A 17529-nucleotide genomic window follows, 5' to 3' on the forward strand; every position below is an offset into this window, starting at 1 on the left:
CTGTTTTCATAGTCTCTATACGTTTTTTTAGAAATTCGATTCATTAGCATATCTATCTATTGAACTGAAACAAACCATACAAAGATCCGTCAAAGTCCAATTCGAAGGCATCTGTTGGAGTTCTGATCAACTACAATCGTATTCAATCATAGAAGACATTGTACCTTCTGGTAGTTTTGTCTAATAATGTTAGGGTAAGATGCTTTCTGTAACATGTAAGTGTGTATTTCAGTATTTTGTATTTTCTATGGGTTTTGATGCACACCAAGTGTTTGATAAAATGTCTGATTTATTTAACAAGGAAATGAGTCAAATATGTTTGGTTTTTGCATTTTTTTTTATGTTAGTTCAGTTTCTACTACTATCATGTATTCCACTTGTTCCACGAAGAGTTGTTAATGGGAGAGAGATGATGTTTTAGTTTGCCAAATGCATGCTTGATGCTGAAACTTTCTACTATTAATGAATGAATTCTAGTTTCATTTAGAAAGTTGCTCAAAGAAAACGAAAAATATGTTGGAGACCTATTCTATTGTCGGTTCCCTGGTTCTGTTGAAGGTTATAATCTCTTATGTGGTGACATCCATTATGATTTTTTTTCATATGCGCTCCTCCCTATTGACAAACATAGCTTTGTTGGTGTCAAAAGGTGAATCAAACGATAAAAAGATCAATATATGGTATCAATTTGATTTTGATTTTGTTATTTTTGTTAATTGCATGTCTTACTATCTTTAGTATATTGTATTGTCTATGGATGATGATGATTAATGAACTTAATCTTTATTAACCTTCATTGCCTTTAGGGAATGTTAAAAGTTTTATACAACGAAATTAAAAGTTCTAAATATATAAATATTAAAAACAATTTCATAATTTTTATAAAAACAACAAAAAGTAATTTCTATATACAATAAATGCAATAAATATTTTTTGATTATGAAATGCAACTTTATAAAACATATTTCTTTCTATTGAATAACTCGTAGATTTAGTTTCAAATTGATAAGATAAAACATTTTATAAATACTTTACCAACGAGTTAGATCGAAACTTTGTTTACTTTTCTATTAGTGAGAATTAATGATAGTTAAAGTTAATGGTTCAACTCTTACACCTCGTTCCTGAGTTCAACTTAACGAGAGAAAGAAAAGGAAATGGATGGAACTGAGAAGAAAATAAAAGAAATTGGTGTTTCCGAGTTTCATTAAAGGAGGGAAGTGGAGGGAAATGAGATGAGCACTTTCCCTCCTAACTTTCCTTCCGATTTGGAAGGATTTGGAAAGAAAAAACAAAATGATTCATTTTCCTTCCACTTCTCTTCAACTCGGGAACACAAAAAAAAATTGTTTTCCTTTTCTTTCTCTTCTTTTCTTTCATGACTTTCTTTTATCTTCTCTTCTTTTCTTTTATTTAGTTTTAACATGTTAAAATATATTATTGCTAAAAAACGATTTTTCTAAAAATACATCCATTTTTATATACAAATAAGTTTTAGTTTATAGTAGCAAAAATTCTATTTGCTACCGGTTGCATTTTCATATCGTAGAAATGTCCCTTGATATCAAGAGATGGAATATGGTTCGTGTTTTGAATTGAATTAAAGATGGTGTTAATAAGTAAACATTAAAATAAACCCAACGTTATTGTGCAAAATATTTGAATTTTGGACTCAAAACACGTTAAAAACTGAATTATTTCATCATTATAACTTTTTATGTCTCATGGAAATTTCAAAAATATTAGCACAGTAAACCTCAAGTTAGGGGTGAACGTGGTGCTGTTCGGTGCGGTTATTAGCCAAAACCTCACCACTAACCGCAAATGCGGTTAATCCAATTTCAAAACCGCATGGTGCGGTTATTTTTGCGGTGCGGTTAGGCGGTTATTTTTGCGGTGCGGTTTTGTTTTTTCTGTGTTGCGGTTATTAACCGCATGGATTTGGTTCAATTACTTTGTGTGGTCTTTAACCACAGTTTAGAGCTTAAATAGTTTTAAGAGTTCAAACATATTACTTGTAATAAAAAAAAAACCATAAGGTATAAGACAATTAACTATTTAACTTAAACCACAAACAACTAATATCTTAAAAACGCCAAATCAATAGTAATTAACAATAAATATCTTAAAATTGTCTAATTTCATCCTTTTTTCAAAGTGAAACATAAGAAAAAACTAACATTTTTGTCTTCTAGTAATGTATACGTCTTCAATTCATGAAACTTGTCTTATTTTTAATATTTAACAAACTAATAATTGATAAAAAAAATTGTATATAATATATGCGGTGCGGTGCGTTTTTTTTTTTTTTGCGGTTTTTGGAAACTAATAACCGCACCACACCGCAAATTTGCGGTTTTTGAAAAACAGAAAACCTCACCATCGGTTTTTATTGCGATTGCGGTTTATGCGGTTTTTGCGATTAATTTTAGTTACGGTGCGGTTTTTGCTCACCCCTACCTCAAGTTAACAACTTCTAGCAGTAGTGGCAATCTGGTTTTAGATTCACAATTCACAATTGGAGTTCTAAATCTTGCGTTTTTAAACAATGTCATCTTCATTCAATATATTATGGTACATGTCTATTTGTTTTATTTATTTATCCCTTTTATAATATAATTGAGAAGAGCATTGAATTTAATTGTGTTAATGTGGAAATGTTTTTAATGGCTCTAATAAACTTCAAGTTGTTGACAATAAGATTTATTTTCATTTTTGAAAAAACATATGCATATTAGGCTAATAGTTATGGGCCCCTTATCGGACGTTATCGCCAAACTGGACATGCCTCCACGGTGTTAGTAGGAGACGAACACTCGACCCGACTGACGTTAAGACAAGGCGCATTACGGTGACAACGGGGAGAAACGATCTCTTTTTTGCTTCAAAAGTCAAATGCCCGTCGATGAACAACCATATTAAAATAAAAATATTAATTTTATTACTTGTATATACATACATTCTACCTCAAACTCATTCATACCATTCTTTTATTTTTTTATATTTTATAAAATTTCAATACTTCTACAAAAAAAATATCCGCTTGACCCGTCTAACAATGATGTTGCTGATGATATCTTCGTCTTTATGATGTACGAGTATTGCACGAACGTGCTATTACAACTAGATCCAACACATTTACTAACAAGACGTGCGATATTAAGCGAAAATCACGAAGAAGGACACCAACGTCTTATTCACGATTATTTTGTGGAGAACTATGTCTACCAAACAAACGATTTCAAAAGAAAATTTCGTTTGTGAAAAAGTGTGTTTGTATAGATAGTCAACGCGTTCGAAAGTATGTATTGTTTCTTACACAAAAAATGTAGGTTTTATATAAAATAAATACATTTTTTACATATTAAATATATGTTTATGTATGAATATTTATAAATAAGATATGATGCTAGAGGTTGCAGAAATATATTACGACAATTAAAGTTATGGATATGGGGGAGTTACCCGATTCTATTGGCGATTATATGAGAATGTATGAAAGAACTGCAAAAGAAACTTTGTATAGATCGGCAAGAGGTGTTGTTGAAACTTTTAATGACGTTTATTTGCGGAAACCTTCGTTAAATGGTATGCAACAACTATATGTTGCACATGAAGAAAGACATGGTTTTTCGGGTATGCTTGGAAGTATTGATTACACATAGTGGAAATGGAGAAACTATACCGTAGCGGGGAAAGACTAGTATACAAGTGGTCATCGTGGAACGCCTTCATTTGTATCAGAGATTGTTGTTTCCTAAGATTTATGAATTTGAAATGCTTTTCTTGGGGTTGCGGGTTCTAATTACGACATCAACGTTTTTGACCAATCATCAATATTCAACGATCTTTTTTCAGGAAAGACATCAGATGCTCATTTCACAGTGAGTGAAAATGAATATAAATTTGTGTATTACATTACGGATGAAATATATCCATCATATTCCACTTTCGTGAAGGTGTTTCGACACCTAGTAGAACTAAAAGACAAATTTTTCAAGAGACGACAAGAAGGAGTACATAAGGATGTGAAACGTACTTTTGGAGTTCTAAAGAAGTAATGACACATAAATCAACATGCGACACGACCATATCAATTAGAAACTCTACTAGATATTATGTATGCATGTATTAAAATGCATAAATGGTGATTGACGAAAAATAACGAAATATTACAGAGTATTTGGCTACGGAACCCAGATACGTACAATTTCAACCAGACACAACAAAATATTTACATAGAGTCGTTGATATTCAAGAGGCATGAAAAATACATGCAACTTCGAGAAGATTTGACAGATTATATGCACGATGGTAACGAAGATAAATAATAGTGAATTAGGGAGAAATATATTTTTTTAGTTTTTAAATGTTATTTGTTCTTTGTTGTAATGTTTTTTTAGTTTTTAAATGCTATGCTTAATTTAAAATTTAGATTTGATTTAAATAACATGTTTTATTAAATTAATTTTATTTTTATAAATATTAAAAAATAAATCAAAAAAAGAAAAAAGAAAAAAGAAATGATGACATCAAAATTAATGGGTATTATAACATGTTTGATTAATTTCTCAATTGATGTTATAGTAACATGTGTGACACGACATTAGGCAACACATTTTTGGTGGATCATATGTTTTAACATGTTACCAACATTACCAACATATAGTAGTCTTATATATTATTATAAATAATAAATCATGGGGTGTATTACGTTTCAAATCAAAATTTCATAATTTTACTTTTGTTTCTATTTTCTACAAACTTTTAATTTAAATTTTTTTCTCTTATCTTTTTTCTAAACCGGAAAATCTAATATATTGTAATTTAACACTTAATTACATCTATGTTCACAACGAGACTTTAAACATCCACCTTAAAGTGGAAAAACAATATCAGGTACCGTTGGACTAGAAACCATTTGGTTGTTTTCTTTTATCTTATTAAAGATTATAATTTGACAACATTTGATTTTTATAACTTCAGAGCCTTTAAGATATATGGCATCTAATTGTATTTAAAGATTCAATGTTAGATTGGCAAAATGCTATCTAATTATCTAATTCTATCAAGACATTTTTTTCATATTTATCTTCCTATTCATGTAAAATGTAAAATGATGATATGTTTTATATTTAGATAAGATTAATAATATTTTAATACATTTGTTATCATTTTAAATGGATAGTAAGATATATAGAAAAAAAATAAAAGGATATTTAATTATTAAAGATTTAATTTTGAAATCCTTGTTCTAAGAACCCATAAATCTCGTCCCTTTTTAGATGAAAATATCTAAATGTTTTTATAAATTTCAAATTCTATAAAGTTGCTCTTTAAAAAAAAAATCTATAAAGTTAAATCAGATAATAAATTTAAGTTAAATGAATTCTTTGATTTTAAAACATGCCTACCAAACCTATAATTAAAATCCTTACAAATCCAAATCTATAAGATCTACAAAAACCTATTACATCTTTTATTTATTATTGGTAATACGTACATTTTGTAATTTATTATATTAGTTTGTGTACTAAATTTAATATTTCATTATACACTCATTTTATCATTAATGTAAACATAAAGAATGTTATTTATATCTTTAAACCGTTTTACATATTAATTTAAATTGACAATTATATAATTATAGCATCGACATTTTTATAAAAATATATGTTTAATGATTATGCTTTTTAAGTTTCAACAAACAAGTAATATATATGGACCATTCTTATAAAGTAAATTTTAATGTAAATTGGATATTCATAACAAAATATATATATATATATATATATATATATATATATATATATATATATATATATATATATATATATATATATATATATATATATATATATATATATATTTTAATACTTATTGTTATAGACTTAAATACACGAATTCTATCTTTGTAAATTAATAAATATTTGTAAATCTTAAGTAATTATGAACCGCGGTTTCTAGGGGTATTAATCTAGTTGGTAATAAAAGAGAGTGCAAATAAATTTACCCTTATAATATCAACATTCTTTATTTGAACTATTTTGTTCGAAATAGTTTCCGATAGTGGTTTTTTTAGTCGGTTAAGTGTCTTTAAATTATGGTTTTCCTTGGTGTCTCTATTTTGTGGCCACTTATTCTCCTCCAACAAAAAAAAATCTAGTAGTTAGAATAGATCCGACTGAAGTGAAAACACCATTAAACCATACATGTAGAAAAAATTGTCTTAATTTTTTTTTTCTATGTTTTTTCTTTGGACAAAATAGTTCAAATATACCTAAGCTAATCATTACCATTAATAAATTATTACTTACATTGTTTTCTGAAAAAATATTTTTTTTATCTTTCTCTTTCTTTTATATATATATATATATATATATATATATATATATATATATATATATATATATATATATATATATATATATATATATATATATATAACAAATAATTTTTTCTTTTTTTACATTTCAATAACGTTGCAATATAATATTTTGATTTTCAAACTTTCATGTTAATATATTAAAATACTTTACAATCATAGAATCATAAATAAAACTAAAAATAATATATATATGTCGTCGTCGTTTTGCCGGACCACCGAAACTATCAAGTCGTCGTCGTTAAACCACCAATTCACTGGACCATCACGCGTTATGCTGACACTGCTGTTGAACCATAATTGACGATTAACAAAATGATGATGATATTTTTCAAAAATTTCCAAAAAAATATTAAAAAAAAGACAAAAAAAAAACAAAACAAAATCTCCTTATATTTAATTTTAATTTTCATTTCATATTTAAATTTTACTATATACTTTTTTTGCATAGTTCAGCCATCAAAAAAAATTTTAGTATAAAAAAAGTAATCATTTTTTATCTTTATTTTTAGTCGTAAATCATCAAACGTAATATTTTTTTCCTTTATAATAAACCTAATTTTCATAGAACTCTTTATTTTTTTTTGTTATAATTTGCTATTTTTTAGTTTTTTTATAACGTGCATTTTTTTATTTAAAAGTGCATTTTTTTTGTAAAACATGAAATTTTGTTTTAAAACATGAATTTTGAAAAAAAAATGTGCAGTTTTATTTTATTTTATAAAAATTGTAGTATTTTTAAATCGTGTAGTTTTTTTAAAACATGTAGTTTTTTTGTTAACAATTACAGTTTTTTATAAAAATATTCTTATTAATTGATTTATAATTATATTAAAATATTACAAATAAAAAATATCGGCTTATCAAAAAAATGTTGACTTTGATTTATTACTTTGAGTTTAATAAATAAATAAAAATTACATATAGTAATATTTTATGTTAACCGAAAATTATTATTAAAATAAGTAATATCCTAATAATAATAGTAATAAGATAATATTAAAAATAATAAAAAGAGAGCAAAATATTAAAAATGAGAGAGAAATAAAAAGTAGAAAAAGATTAAAAATGAGAGAAAAATAAAAAAGAGAGAAAAAAAACTTACTTTTTCAGAAAACGATGTAACCTAAATAATTTATTACTGAAATGATTAATCAATCATTATGATTTTTTAATAGACATAAGGCGTGTTTGACACAAAGCTTTTGAAAACGTTTTGGAGTTTCTAGCTTTTAGCTTTTGACAAAACGCTATAGTTTAAACAAAAAGCTTCGTTTGGCAGTACGAGCGTTTAGTTTTTAGTTTTAGCAAAACACTCCGATTCTAAAAGCTACTTCATGTAGCGTTTAACAAAACGCTCATGAGTTTTTGAAATCAATTTCCATAATTACCCTTAAAAATATATTTATATATTTATTTATTTTTAATCAATTGTAATTTTATGTAATTTTATATATTTCAAAAGCTTCCAACTACTTTTGTAAAACATTCATATAGCAAATAAAAGTTACAGCTTCCCGCTACCAGCTACCAGCTACACACTACCAGCTACCCGCTACCCGCTTCCAGCTAACAACTACTTTTGCCAAACACGCCGATAAACATTGGTGTGTGGAAAAAAAAATACCCTTTTTCTTTTTTGTATGGCAAATAACTGAAAAAAAAAGTTCAGGTTGGCAGTGTTACAACTTCAAGCGACCACCTTTCTGACTTTAACTTAATCTGTGTTCCACTTTCAAGATATGCAGGTCAACGCTCATAGTTTAGCCGTAAATTAACCACCCTCTATACCATTTGAACCAAACCTGCATACCACAGTTTTATTATTACTTGAGCCTAACTTACGCGTAGTTTTATCATTCAGGCGACTATATCTTTTTCCCTCGCACACAAGATGTCCTTAAATAGACTTCAAGTCTCTGATATTCAAATACCATTATTTATTAAACTTATCACTAAGCTTCAATTCTTACACGAAAAAGTAATGTTGCCGACGCTATTAACCAATCCGAAAGTGGTGGAACAGCAATGTTTCAAGGCCATAAACGTTAACAATGATATTAGTCATTGTGATTCAACTGTTGATGCTAAACTAAGCTGGGTACGCTCACAAATAATAGGTGGGATTGCTGAGATTCACACTCCATTTGGAATACGTAAGCTCACGTATGCCGATCATACAGCAACAGGTCGATGTCTTCGGTACATAGAAGACTACATCATCCACACTGTTCTTCCCTTCTATGGTAACGTTACATATGTATATATATTTTTTTATTTTTATGGATTATTTATCATGATTAATTATGTAAAAAGAACGTTCCAAATGGGTTTACTATCCATGTCGCCCTAAAAACAGCTTTTAATTTAAGAACGTACGTTTCAAATGTTATTCAGGTAATACTCACACAAGCGACAGCTACGTAGGCGATCAAACTATGAAAATGCTTCATGAAGCGACTGAGTTCGTCAAGAAGTGCTTAGGTGGAACACATGATGATGCACTTCTTTTTTGTGGATCGGGAACTACAGCAGCCATCAAACGGCTCCAAGAGGTCATGGGAATCTCTATTCCATCAGTTTTACGAGAAAAAGTACTAGAATCATGCGTCACCAATGAAGAAAGGTGGGTAGTTTTTGTTGGTCCTTATGAACATCATTCCAACCTCCTTTCATGGAGGCAAAGCCTAGCGGAAGTTATAGAGATCGGTTTGAACAATGAAGGGTTAATCAACATCGATGATTTAAAGTCCCAACTGAATCTTTATCGAGGAACTGGACGCCCGATGCTTGGTTCCTTTTCTGCTTGTAGTAATGTCACTGGAATTTGCTCTGACACCCGTTCTCTATCTCGCTTGCTTCATGAATATGGAGCTTTTTCATGCTTTGATTTCGCAGCAAGGTAGATCTTTTATTTCTTTAATTCTTTTCATAACCTTTTAATCTATCAAACATAAATGGTCAGACCCTCGATCAGTATGAATCTGATATATCTTTAATGTTGAATGTTGAATAGTGGTCCGTATGTAGAGATTGACATGAGATCAGGTGCTGATGATGGCTACGACGCCATAGCTTTAAGTCCACACAAGTTTCTTGGAGGGCCTGGATCACCGGGGATTCTTCTTATGAGCAAGGCACTATACAAACTTAAAGATTCTCCCCCTTCAACATGTGGAGGTGGAACAGTTAACTTTGTCAATTGCTTCAATGAAAAGGTACGCACATCACTAGAAAACTGGCCATTTTGGCATTGGTTTGTTAATTTAGTCGCTAAAAAGGGACGCTTTTGCTGTTTATATTCGGTTTCTAATGTTAATGACATTGAAATTCAATCTAATCCATTCCATTCGTTTGACATCATCATAGGACACACTGTATGTTAATGACATAGAAGAAAGGGAAGATGCTGGGACCCCGCAGATTATCCAACGAGTAAAGGTGGCTTTAGCATTTCAAGTAAAGGAATACATTAGCTGTGAAGTTATTTGCAAGAAAGAGCGCAACTACATTGAAAAGGCACTAGAGAGGCTTGTGAAAAATCCGAACATATGGGTGTTGGGAAATACGAAGGTAGAGAGACAACCAATTCTCTCTTTCCTTGTTTACGCGACTACATACACTTCAGATATTGAAGAAGGGACACATAATAAGCCTCTTAATGGGGCTTTTGTTGCTAAGCTTATGAACGACCTTTTTGGTATCCAAGCTAGGGGAGGGTGTGCTTGTGCGGGACCCTATGCTCATTTCTTGCTTGGAATCGATGAGCAACATTCGCTTGCAATAAAATCTGCAGTTGAAATGGTAATTAATATTATTTTTACATTTCTCCATGGACAATTTAACTTATTTTCTTTCAAACTACTCAAATAAAAGAGTATATGATCATCTAAGCCTCGACCAAGCCTAATTATTGTATGTCTATTAGAACATCTAAACTCTAATATCTTGGTGTCATATTTCTTCCATAGTTGCATTGTCACATATAGTTCTAGAAGGGGAAAGACTACCATGTCCAATAATAATAATAACTTCAATATCTTTTACATGACTACATAGAAATATTCTTACATTTACCAACCATGTTTAGGGTTCTTTTAAATTTTATCTTTATCCATTCATTGATAGGGCTACAATGGAGCAAAATTGGGTTGGACAAGAGTAAGCTTCCCCTACTATATGTCCAATGAGGAGTATGAATTCATTCTAGACGCGATAGAATTTATAGCTAGCTACGGAGAAAGATTTCTTTCCCTCTACCAATTCAATTGGACTACAGGCAGCTGGACTTTCAAGACTAAGGCTTTCGAGGAGATTTTGCTCAAGGAAAAGGACTTAAAGTTTTGCACATTATTTGGTACCAATGCAACCAAAGCATTTCATGTGAAACGAACCAAACTGAAGACACATAATTGTAAAACAACTGAAGGTGCTTATATTGATACATATTCATTTTATCTCGATGTTGCAAATTACATTGGGAAACTTCTTCCGAAGTTCCCATCTCATCATACAGTTCCAAAAGTTATAGACCTCGACCATGTGATTTATTTTGTATAGTTGTGGCATTCATGAGCTACGAGTCTATGGAGAAAAAGAAGTATAATTTATATCTTAGATTAGTTACAATTATGAAGATATATTTGATTGATTAGTTTTGTAGTTATTTCTATGATATGAAACTTATTTTACTAATAATGTTTATCAAAAAATTTTCACACTATTTTTATGTTTCCTTTACGAAAGTTTATATATGTTGATTTAGCGTAAGTTTATGTTGAATTGTTTAATTTGAGTTATGCTCAATGTTTTATTTTATAAATAGATCAAATGATGTTTTTGTGTCGTTTATTACTATTAATGATTGGTAGCCAAAAAACCAAAAATAATATACCTCTGAGCCCAAAATGAAACTAGTGAGAAAATGAAGAAGGCCTCACATTTAATAGCAACCAAATTTGATTTCAACGGTTAGAGAGCTTGGGAGCAAACATCAGAAAACGAGGAGAAATTTCCCACAATAGGGCTAGGTGGAATTAAGCAGGGGTAAATCCATCTACAAGGGTTAAATTGTCCATCAACAACACAAAAACTTTCCAATCCACAAAGATCATTATAAAGTCTAGTAAAGTCAAAAAGCTTCCACAAAATTCAATATTCCCACCAGGAAAATACATCTATACAACCAAACAATGAATTTTATTTTATGTAATGCAACTGAAGTTCCAGGTTATCTTCAAATAACATTTAAACCATCAAATAAGATGTGTCCAACTAAATACCAAACTCCAAAATCATCTTCAACTTTCGGTACCCACAGCAATAGCCTACCCAACAATAACATGGTGCAAATCTGTTCAAAAATTTGCTTTTTGTATGAACTATTGGGGTATGATAAACCAAATGAAAAAAAAATATAAGATATATAAATAAAATCACTACTTAAAAAGATAAATTATACTGAAATCAGATGTTGAGAGTTTGCAAAAAAAAAGTAATTATCGTTTTGCAATTTAAACACCCGTATATATTTCACTTAACATGAAATATGATCATACCTTTCTAATTGATATAATTAAAAAAATATTTATAGATCTTAAATTCAAGTCTAAAAAATCATTAAGAAACATAAAAACGATACCAACTTCCTATATATAATAGTATAATAATTACAACACTCTACTCCATAACTAAATTACACCATACAATGAATCTGTTGTTTCATTGGAATCTTGAACCTGATTTTTCGTAGGAATGGATTTTTTATATTATACATCCATACATTGAGAAATTGTCATTTAACTTCTACATAAAATCTTTATTACTATCTACCTTACATTTCATGCAAATTCAAGCATTTTTGCTTGTTAGTCCTCCATGACTTTGAGCTAAACGTCTTCTTTACACTTTAAACACTACAAACAAAATGACATTTAATGACACAAACTTTTAGGGACATATTAATTATTTTGTGCCACTATATTATGTCTTGTAGTGGCATTTGATATTCAATATCGTTTCTACATATAATCTTTATTATAATCTAACCTACATATCAAGCAAACTCAAGCATTTTTGTTTGTTAGTCCTCCGTGACTTTGACCTAAATCCTAAACATCTTCTTTACACTTTAAACAGTATAAACAAAATAACATTTAGTGCCACAAACTTTTAGGGACACATTTATTTTGTGCCACTATATTATGTCTTTTAGTGGAATTTGATATTCAATGTCGTTTCTATCTTTTAAAATGATAAATATTTTCCAAAATTTTTGTTTCCCTCTATTCTATTTTTTTTTTCATTTCCCTTGTTCACGTCCCTCCATTATTTTCATTTTCCTCTTTTCCAAATTGTTTAACCTTCAGTAAAATGATGACTCCCTTTTCTCTTGATCTAGGGTTAGTCTAAGCCTGAAGAGATAGAATATAAATATATTTTTAATTGTTCAATTGCTCATCGATATCTCCTCCTTGTCTCTAGCATCTTCTCGTTGTTCTAGTTTGACTAAAACCAAGTCGTTTGTTCTAATATGTGTCTATCGGTTCGTTCCCCTTAAACCAAGATGACGTTTACTGTTCAAGCAATCTCCCGTCTGTTGACCGCCATATGTTCAACTGTTCTAGTTCAATTGAGATTAGTCAAGCACGTATGAGTCTACTACTTTGCTTCCAGTTTTGATTTTGGGCAGAGATATTAGAATCGTTTTCGGATGGAAAGAGCAGTGTCGATGATTTGTAGAAAGTGGCTTCAGATCTTTGATCAAACATCTGGAAACAGATGAAGAATGTTGACATCAAATACATCCCTAGCAACACTTTCTCTTATTACGATCATGTTCTTGACACCACAACAATGTTTGGTGCTGTTCCTTCAAGATACAATTGGAAATGAGGTAAGATCGGATTCGATACTTATTTTGCCATGGTTAGAGGAAACAAATTCGCCCCTGGTATAGAAATGACCAAGTGGTTCGACACAAATTAGTAAGTTGCATTATTCAAGTTCTTATTTTTCTTTCCCTTCACATAAATCCATTTTGATGTCATGAACTGTTGTTTATACATAACCATTACATTGTTGCTGACTTGGGCCTTGATGTGGTGTTGTCAAATGCTTCTCACAAGTATGTGATTGAATTAAAGGAGGCTAAACTTGTGTTCTTGAGCTATTTGATCTGTAACCACCTGTGTAAGTTTTTTTTTTGAAACTGATTCTTGTTTTATGCAGCTTGGAGTTGATATTGTCCCTATTCTTGTTGGCCTTGTAAGCTACTTATTGCTATCTAAACCTGCAAAGGGTGTTGAGAAAACCTTTAGTCTTTTATCCCTTCTTGACAAAGTCTTTCAAAGTTCTAGCTTATGACATTATTTTTCAAATATAAGATTTGTGTTGTAGATTTGGTAGCAACATTCAATCTTTTAGCTTCTGAGTTGTGATTTCGTCCAAGTCTTCTAATTAGTTCATCATGTATAAATGTTTAGAATTTCAAGAACTCTTTCATTTTTGAAGTTTGATTCTCAGTTATGACATTAAAGCAACATATTTGCCTCACTTGTTTGTTGTGGGAATCAATTTGCTTGATTATATGCCATTGTAGTTGTGTCACGAGCTTATGGGGTTATATGTCATACAATTATAAATTAGTTCCTTCCTGGTTTCTTCTTTCAATCTACTATAAGACTTCATTGTGTATTTTATATATAAAAAATCTATTTTAAATTTTATAATATTTGAATCAAACATTCATATTGGTGTCTCTTGTCTTTCTATTCAATGATGCACTCTTTAGTAATGGGACATGATGTTAGCCCTTTTTTTTTGTTAATGGAGCTTGTTTGAATTGATGTTCATGAAGCTTTATTTTAATTACTTTTTCTATTGTGATATTTTACTCACCTGATGTATGTACATGCTTTGTTGGAATATCAAAACATGTAAACAAAATTATGAGTTGTGTAAAAACCTTTGCAAAATCTAGATCAGTTCCAAGCCAAGTACTCATGTTGGTCTTTGAATGTTGAATGAGGACATATATTTTGGGAATTATTAATTTATGCAGTATCAGTCGTAGAGGTACTCACAAAAGACTCCAATAGATGTGTTATGTTTTTTTTAGTTTTAAATAAGGCACTTATGATGGTTTCTATGTGGTTTTGTTTTTGTGCATATCAGAATTACTATATGCAACTAGTAGATGTGGAAGTTGCTTTCTATATTAGTACTTTATGTAATCATTTACACTCATAGGCACAGGTAATTTGTGAAAATTTTCTTATTAGTTATTAGCATTGCATGGGCCTGCGGTATTGACAAAGCCCCAGGGCCTGATAGCTTTACCTTTAAATTCATTAAATCCCATTAGGACCTCTTTGAGGCGGATATAATCAATTAAGTGATACACTTTGAACATGTGGGTGCCCTATCTCCAGGTTGTAACAATTCCTTTATTTCTTAGGTTCCAAAAATCAAGGATCCCCTGAAGATGAACAACTACAGACCTATAAGTTTGATCAGATGCCTCTATAAGATCGTTGCTAAACTCTTGGTGATAAGGTTAAAGCAAGTGGTCAAAGCAATCATAGGTGAGGCTCAGTCAACATATGTGGCTGGGAGGAACATCCTTGATGGGCCTCTCATTGTCAACAAGGTATGTTCCTGGGCAAAGAAATCGAAGAGGCAAATTATACTTTTCAAAGTTGACTTTGATAAAGCCTTTGACTTCATCAACTGGAACTACATTGACTCGATGCTTGATCAAATGGGTTTCGAGTTGAAGTGGCGATCATGGATTCACGGTTGTTTATCCTCTGCTAAAGCCTTAGTCTTGGCCAATGGGAGTCCCACGTGAGAGTTCAACATCACGAAAAGTGTAAGGCAAGGCGACCCCATGTTGTCCTTCCTCTTCATTATTGCTATGGAAGGCTTGAATGTAGTGATGAAGGAAGCATGTGATCTTGGCATCTTCAAAGGTGTGAAAATCCATGAAACTGGTCCTTGTATATCTCATCTCTTTTATGTTGATGATGCGCTCTTCATTGGTGAATGGTCAAAGGCAAATATAAGTAACCTCCCTCGCATCCTTCGATGCTTCCATGCTTCTTCAGGGCTAAATTGAATTTCAACAAATCTTGGGTTTTCGGCATTGGTGCATCGCAACTAGAAGTGACCAGATGGGCGCGTCTTCTTGGGTGTGAGCCATCTTCCCTCCCGTTTACATACTTAGGGGTGCCGGTGGGTGCTAACATGAATTTAAGGAAACATTGGAGTCCAATATTAGACAAATTTAATGCCAAGTTATCAGATTGGAAAACTAGGAACCTGTCTTTTGGAGGGAGACTTACTCTCATCAAGTCGGTGTTGTCACTCTTACCTTCATATTGTTTTTCTCTTTTTGTTGCTCCAGGTGAAATTCTTAATGAATCGGAGAGGATTAGACGACGTTTCTTATGGGATGGCTCGAAGGACTTGAGGAAAATCTGTTGGGTGAGTTGGGACAAGGTAATGGCTGCAAAGGAAAAAGGAGGTCTAAATGTTGGCTCCTTAAAAGCATTCAACATTGCCTTATGTTGTAAATGGTGGTGGCGATTAAAAACCGAACCAAACTCACAATGGGCCAAGGCTACTCACGTTATTCACAGGCTTGACAACAAACCAGACGACTTTCTTGCTAGTAGATCAAGGTCAGGTGTCTGGTGCTCCATTGCTAAGGTGAAAATCGATCTGGTCAAGCACAACATTCCTTTTAATAGTGTCATAAGAAGGGGTGTAAACTCAAGGGAGGCTTCATTGGTGTCTGATCTGGCTAATGGAGGGCGACACACAATGTTGAGCATGAGGCAGACGATCGATAATTCAATCTCCATTACCCCCTTGGGTCCTTTCTAGTGGACTAAAGTAGTTCCCTTGAAAGTTTCATGTTTTTTTTGGCGTGCAAACTTAGATCGGATCCCTTCAATAGTCAATCTTCATAGGTGAGGAATTAACATTGTAGATAAGAATTGCAACTACTGTGGTGTAATGGAAGAGACTACCAATCACTTATTATGTGGATGTCCTGCTGCGTGTTACATACTGGAACGAGTGTTTATATGGTGTGGAATCCAACATTCCAATTTCTCGTGTGTCTGAGGTTCTGGACTTTGCTTCCAGTTGGGGAAATTGTCCAAAGAGAAGGAGGATGTTAATCAACATTTGCTATGACATGTTTTGGTGTACATGGAGAGCTCGTAATGACAGAGTGCTCAACAACATAAAAACAATTCCAGAAAGAGTGGTGGATATCGCCAAATCCACAATATACTTATGGTTTAAACATAGGAGAAAGAAAGAAGTTTGTAATTGGTTTGATTGTACTGTCTTCCCTTTCTCTTGTATTTGAAAGGCTATTTTGATTCTTCTTTTGTACTCTTTCTGGTAGGTTGCTGCCTAGCCCCTTTCTAGGCTGGCCCTCTTTTATTTTAATATATTTTCTGATTTCAAAAAAAAGTTATTAGTATTAAATCATGTAATTGATCATGGAATTATTATCAAGGTGCTCATTAATTATTTTGTTATCATTTGTTATCATGGTTAATTTGGTAATTTAATTGTCTTGTTGTGTCATTATGCGGATGAAACGGGTTTTGGAGATAATCAATATATATATTTAAGAGTTAACTAACCTATAAAGGCACCAAGTTACACAAGTGATTTCTTTTTTCTTTCTTTATTCTTATACTTATATAAAATAATTTGTTTTCAAATAATTTCTTTCACTTTTTATAAAGAAAAGAATTACGTAAGCTTTGGTTTGAGTTTTCATTTCAAACATGTTTACAATATTTATGTTTAGTCTTCCGTTACTCTGTGCAAATTTGATGAATATATTGTTTTGGAGGTAACACTTTCTGTCGTTCTTAAAGGATTTTATTTCTAAAAATAATGTGAAATCTAAGGAGTCTAAAGTTAAAGTGGACCATCATTGAGTAATACTCAATTTTAGTTTCCAATTTTTTAAATTCATTAACAAACTAGTTCTTTAGTTAACTGAACAACTTGACATCTTGCATAAAAGTGTAGGAGCTTCTGTCACACAACAAGAGCAACTTAAAGGCATTGAAGAAGATATGCAATCATTTGTATCAATCAAGTGGAACAATTAT

The 17529-nt window shown here is 31.2% G+C and overlaps 2 protein-coding genes across 2 annotated transcripts; both read left to right on the forward strand.

The window, feature by feature from the left end:
- The first annotated feature begins 3452 nt into the window (after positions 1 to 3452).
- Positions 3453 to 4061, forward strand: LOC128134145 (uncharacterized). The gene is made up of 2 exons (XM_052771612.1): positions 3453 to 3636; positions 3859 to 4061. Exons 1-2 carry the CDS (start codon positions 3453 to 3455, stop codon positions 4059 to 4061), a joined length of 387 nt encoding a protein of 128 aa, XP_052627572.1.
- Positions 4062 to 8340: 4279 nt separating this feature from the next.
- On the forward strand, positions 8341 to 11096 carry LOC111885846 (uncharacterized). Its single transcript, XM_023882073.2, has 5 exons — positions 8341 to 8631; positions 8783 to 9287; positions 9402 to 9603; positions 9755 to 10189; positions 10514 to 11096. Exons 1-5 carry the CDS (start codon positions 8370 to 8372, stop codon positions 10943 to 10945), a joined length of 1836 nt encoding a protein of 611 aa, XP_023737841.1. The 5' UTR covers positions 8341 to 8369; the 3' UTR covers positions 10946 to 11096.
- The last annotated feature ends 6433 nt before the right edge of the window (positions 11097 to 17529 follow it).

The sequence above is a fragment of the Lactuca sativa genome, chromosome 5 (genome assembly GCF_002870075.4).
Source record: "Lactuca sativa cultivar Salinas chromosome 5, Lsat_Salinas_v11, whole genome shotgun sequence".
Classification (NCBI taxonomy): Eukaryota; Viridiplantae; Streptophyta; class Magnoliopsida; order Asterales; family Asteraceae; genus Lactuca; species Lactuca sativa.